Source organism: Clupea harengus, unplaced genomic scaffold, assembly GCF_900700415.2.
Source record: "Clupea harengus unplaced genomic scaffold, Ch_v2.0.2, whole genome shotgun sequence".
NCBI classification, from domain to species: Eukaryota; Metazoa; Chordata; class Actinopteri; order Clupeiformes; family Clupeidae; genus Clupea; species Clupea harengus.
Window position 1 is genome coordinate 1 of NW_024880068.1, and position 6278 is coordinate 6278.

Genomic DNA, 6278 nt, shown 5'->3' on the forward strand with positions numbered 1-6278 from the left:
TGTTCCATCGGCTGTCAGTCACTCTCTAAAGTGCGATTAGCAGCAAGAGAGCACAAGTTGAGCTGTTTTTGTAATATCACATAGAGTAGAACAATCAGGACCAAAACGATCAAAAACAGGATTATGAGCAAGAAGCACAGGCAGTGGACTTTCTTATTAGAGGTGTGGGCAGGATTAGGGGAGCACTGGATAGGGACAGAGGGGTTCTGGGCAGGATCATGCATGTCTATTTGAGCTGGATTTGTAATCTCACTGAGAAGAAACTGCTTAAAGACGATCCCTGGGTGGGCAGGCTCTCCACACTCCATCAGACAGGCAAAGCGAGCCTCCTCCTCACACGGGGCCAGGTCTGAGTAGCCGCTCTTCCCGTGGTGAATGATGTAGGGCTCACCCCACGCCCCCTGAAGAAACTCTCTCAAGTAGATGCCCAGATCACTTCTCTCCCACTTCTTCCCCTTGGTGGGGTGGCTGAAGAGCAGCATCGTGCCCTGATCTCCAGTGTGAAGCTCTGAGGCAGGGAAGCTTAAAACACTGCCCTGGCAGCCATTGGGCGTTTCCAGCGGAGATAGACTCTGTAGTTTAGTAAAACTTCCCCCTGTGTCATCACTCAGTGCCTCTATACGATTCTGACTTGTGGTGCGGGCATTAAAGTAGAGCTTTTTGGCCTTGTTGTCTCGAACCTCAGCCACCTGACACTCACCAGACCCCTCAGACAGCGGCTTTCCTGCCTGCCACGACTTTCCCTCATCGTCACTGTAGAAAACCAAAGCGTGCTGGTGGTTACATATTGTACACTTACTACGAACATAGGCTGGAATCAGCAGCCTCATGCTCTTACTGTTCTCACCCCTCTCTGCTGCAATGCCATGTCCTGGTCCGACTGCAAAGGTTTGGTATTTTGAAAGTCTTATACCATGGACTTTGACTATGTCAGTCAAATCTTTTGGAAGACTCCAGGTCTCACCACAGTCCTTGGAGGTGACGTAACACAAGCGGGTTTCGCCAGGTCTAAGGTCTGCTTCTTTAATTTCGCCCTTGATGCGGATGAAGAACAGAAACAGTGTATTCTTGTCTCCCACAGTCAGAAGGACTGGACAAGGGTTCATGGTGCGGTAGTTTTTTTGTTTGGTCGTCTCCAACTCCTTACAGTCAGACCACTTGTACAGAAGTGAAGTGAAGAACATAAATGTTATATAAAGTCTTACTGCCACAGTACAGATTAACACCACTGAAACCAGTGAATATTAATTTAATTGTAAAATACATTTTCTGTATTTATTCATAAAAGTTATTTGATGTCATTTCTTCAGGACCTCAGTGGGAGACCACTGGAACCAAAATCAATAACATGTATACAAACTCTACATACCACCATACTATATATATTTGTATTTATATTAATTCATATAAAATACATAAACAATTATTAAAATATTAATTACAGAAGAAATTCCTTCAAATATCACAATTAGTCCTTTCCTTGATATGAACATCAAAACTTATCTGGGTACCTTCAGACTGTTACCCTGCAGTGTGCCTTTTCTCATCACCAGATTCTTTGCATTTTCATCATTAGATTTGCCATTCTTTGCAGTGCGCTTCTCTGCAAACGCCAGGAAGGTTTTCTTTTCTTTTTCTTTAATGAAGATGAGAGCTGGAATTCTGAAGTGGTCATGGTCGCTATCTTCAAACACAACTATCTCATTCGGATCATGGTTACTCTGAGGTTGGCTGTAAATAAAAAACATTAAAAAAAAAACAATCAGTCAAAGTAAGTTTATTATGGTCACAACAACACAAACGCATTTATTGGGTGGCGACACAGGACACACACACACATGCCGAAGAGGTCGCAGTGAAATTTGTCCTCTGCATTTATCCCATCCTGGGCTGTCCTTCCTCCAGGGCAGCCAGGAGCAGTGGGCAGCCTTTATGGCACCTGGGGAACAAGTCAAGTGATCATGTCCAGTCTTTGGTGAGGGACGGACAGGAGAGTGATCTGTTCTGTTCTTCTTAGTGGAGGAAACCCCTTGTGAACACGGGGAGAACATGCAAACTCCACACAGAAAGGCCCACCTGAGCACTGAAGGCCTGGGGAGAACCTGCCCCAAGTACCAACAGCGGCCCATGTGGGAATTGAACCCAGGACCTTCTTGCTGTGAGGCAGCAGTGCAAGCACCTGAGCCACCGTGCCACAGTGATGGTTATAATCATAATTAATTGATATAGCAACCACTATACCATAGCAATAGGCTACACATTTAACAGAATGTGGATTATAGAACGCAAAAAGAGACAACTACTGCTCTTAACCACAATGAGAAAAGGCTGTCATACCACTGTCTGCCCACTAGAGGAAGCTGAGGTCCAGAGTAAATAAACCTGTCCCTGCCCAAATTTGGCAAAATATGAATGTGACTAATCCCTGTGTTAATACTACTGTGATTTTTTTTTTTTAACACTTAGATTTTTATTGTATTTCCAGAGCATACAATGAAACACAGAGAATAAGAAAGAAAAACAGAAGAAAAAAAAACATAAAACTTGTGGGATAGCACAAATACATACAAATGTTTAGTATTTGCCTTGTAAACTGATACTTAACATATACAGGGTATAAGTCAGAGTCCTTCTAGATATCTCTTGATAAAGTGTCCACTTCTGCCACCTCTTCTCAAACAAGTTTTGCCTCAAGCCTAGAATATGAGTCAACCTCTCCATTGTCCAAAGTTCCTTAATGATGGCCATCCACTGATTCTGGGTAGGAGATTCAGGTCTATACCAGCTTCGAGTTATAGTTTTTCTAGATGCTGTAGCCAATGCCGATCCTCTGTTAGTATTACAGGTGTAATGTGACCCAAGTACAAGGTGGTACAAGAAAAAGGTATTTCGTAACCTAGCACAGCAATAAGAACTGAATGTACACTTTCCCAAAAACACTTCACCCTCTCACAGCTCCGAAAAGATGTGCGTGTGATGAGCGTTTAGAGAACCACATTGTCTCCAACAGGGCTGATGTGATGTCGATTTTTTACTTTGAATCTTAGGCGTAATAAAATATCGAATCAGATTTTTCCAGTTGAATACCCTCCATTGTGATCTTGTGGAGGTTTGTTAAATTGCACACCTATCATACCATTCTTCTACTGAGATTTCCACATTTAACTCGTCTTCCCACTTTGATTTTACAAATAATGTTGACTTGCCTTTACATTCCATAATATTCTCAAAAAATCTTTATATTACTTTGGTACGATTACTATTAGGCTTATATGCACTCAACATGACATTTATTACATAATTCGTTTCTTGTGTATTTTCAATCTTCACTTCTTTATTGTAATAGTCTCTAAATTGTATATATCTAGATAGATCCCTATTTTGAAGGGCAAATTTGTCTTTTAATATTTGGAAACTCTGTAGCTCCTTATTTTCAATTACTGTGCCTATTGCCGTAATACCCTTTGTTGTCCAATGCTTAAATGTATCATCATTATCTCCTGGTTTGAATTGTGTGTCAAAGGCTATCCACCTTAGCGTAGTCTGGTCTTTCCTTAGCCTAAATTGTCTAATAAAGTTAAACATCATCCGCGAATAGACCAATCAAATGGTCCTTATGACCTATTTTAACACCTTGTAGCTCTTCATGCTGACAAATTGTTTGGGCCAGGGGTTCAATATAGAGAGCAAATAACGCTGGACTCACACAGCAGCCTTGCCTTGTTCCTCTTTCCAGTGTGATTGTTGAAGATAGTGACCCATTCATTTTGATCCTAGCTGTTGGCTGCTGGTACATTGTTTTAATACAATTAACTGGTTAAAGCCAAATCTTTCTAAGGTTTGGTAAAGAAATTCCTAATTGACTATCAAAGGCCGTTTCTGCATCGAGGCTTAGTAGGAGAGTGGCTTTATTCTCCTTTTGTATATTATCTATGAAATAATGGACCTTCTAATATTGTCATGCGTTTGCTAACTGATGCTAACTGATGGAACATATGTCTAATTAGCTAACTAAAAATGCAGTCTTTACTATATCAATACCACCTCCCTTCAGTGCTCCTTAAGAAATATTGTTGATTGGCTGGAACCGTGCACCACTTTGTAGTCACTTAATTTGTTACCCAATCACAGAGCCAAGACTGTGTACAAACACCAGTTTGTTTGAACACACACAGAGAACTGACAGCTGGAGGACTGTGAGGATAAATTCACTGAATAATTTTTACTCAGTCTTTAGTAGAATCGTTAGAATCGCAAACTCCATCCCTCGTTTTTACTGAGGGTTGAACTGCTCAAAGCCATGAATTATTAAATCATCCAGTCCAAACAGCGGTCAATGACATGATGGTGATACTAGCCAATGTTTTACATCTATGGCTTAATTAAAGACTCCACACTATGTAGCAATGAGCACCTGCTGTGGTTGTTTAGCACTGAATCTGTGTATGAGGAGTCGCTTCAGTAACTCACTTCATGGTCAAATGCAGCTGTTGTTCTTCTTCTCTCCTGTAGCGGGCCATCTGATCTCTCTCTGATGTGAGGCTGTGCTCTAAAGGGCAGCGACTGCTGTGAGTGTGTGTCCTGGGTCCAAAGCCGAAGGTGTGTGTGGGTCCACTGCAACTTCCACCCAGCAAGCAACTCCGTTTGGATGAAGAGTAGTGTACGGTTTTACATATAAATAGTAATATGTTATAATTTTTAGGATATTACAAAATGACAATTTGTGAAATATGACATTTAGGTAGAAATGAAAGGAACATTGTACATAAACTCTCCAGTCTCCTGTCTCTGGTTTATGGAACACAAATCTTCTTTCTTCTTCTTTCCTGAAAACAGACACATAATGAGTGTGTGACTGGTTACACTCAGCTGTAACTCACCTCAGAAGAGTATGCTGACAGTGCCGATAGTGGTGCTGTATTCAACCTTCAGCAGGAAAGTGAGGTCTCCTCCACTGCCTGAGTCTTTTTAAAGTGTTACTGGCTCCTCCTAGTTAACGCCTGGACGTCTTGTGATAACTAATGCGTCATAGAAGATGGTCACCCCCACCTTCTCTCTCTCTCTCTCTCTCTCTCTCTCTCTCTCACACTCACTCTTATACACACACATACACACAAACGTCTCTCTCTCTCTCACACACACACACACACACACACATTTCTCTCTCACACACCCACACACATCTCTCTCTCTCACACACACACACACAGGCACACACACACATATCTCTCTCTCACTCACTCACTCACACACACAGACACACACACACACACACACATCTCTCTCTCTCTCACACACACACAAACACATTTCTCTCTCTCACACACACACACAAACACAGACACACACATCTCTCTCTCTCTCTCTCTCTCTCTCACACACACACACACAAACACACATACACAGACACACCTTACGGAGCCAAACCAGTGCATCCAGCAGCATGTTGCCACAGCACATTCCCACATAAGTATAGGCATCCATGATCCTTTTAAAAGACAAACAACATTTCTGTGTACCGCTATTTACAATGATGATTGTCTCAAGATTGTAGCGTTTCATCTCAGCTGCCATTTGTGCTGTCTTGCCAGCTTCAAACGCTGTTCTGACTAGGTTGGATACCCGACCCGGGCCCGGCCAAATATTTAGAAATTATACTCGGGCTCGGACACATCAGCGCGATAAGGCATTGAACATTCCATATTTAAAATATCTTAATAAGTAGGGAAGTCAACGTGTTTGCTTCACATGATAACAGACTGTCATCGTGGAAGAAGTTAAAAATGAACTGTCATCTGGAGAGTTTAAAACAATACAAAACGATGGGAAATCTGTTTTATGGAGATATTTCTGCTTAGTAGTAGATTCTAATGAGGCTGTTGGATATATCCAATGTAAGAAGTGTAAAGTTGTAACGAAATATGATAGTAAGCAGACAGGGAACTCCGCCCCACAGCGCCATGTGGAGACTCTGCAAGGTGGGCTTTTGCCTTCGCCTTCGCCTTCGCTCATAGCTCAAGAAAAATCCCACTCCAGGACAAACAGAAAATGACAGAAAAATGCGTTGCATTCTGTTGCAAAGACATAAGGTCATTTCGCTCCATTAAAGGAGAGGGGTTGTTTGTGTGAGCGAGTGCATTTATCTGTTGATGCCCATTTTTTATTGATGTTTATTATAGTAAGCAGAGGCCTGACGTGTTTAATGTGTACCATTTCATTTAGTTAGGCTGGGCTTTTTTGCAATGTGAATAATTTAAATTCAGGAGCCTGTGCTTATG

At 41.8% G+C, this 6278-nt stretch overlaps 1 protein-coding gene across 1 annotated transcript; it reads right to left on the minus strand.

Moving 5' to 3' along the window:
• Positions 1-10: 10 nt before the first annotated feature.
• On the minus strand, positions 11-5049 carry LOC122131220 (sialidase-3-like). The gene is made up of 4 exons (XM_042706110.1): positions 4881-5049; positions 4471-4638; positions 1512-1731; positions 11-1157 (listed from the first exon to the last, which is right to left on the minus strand). The coding sequence occupies exons 2-4, from the start codon at positions 4518-4520 to the stop codon at positions 15-17; spliced, it is 1413 nt and encodes a 470-aa protein (XP_042562044.1). The 5' UTR covers positions 4521-4638; positions 4881-5049; the 3' UTR covers positions 11-14.
• Between the last annotated feature and the right edge of the window lie 1229 nt (positions 5050-6278).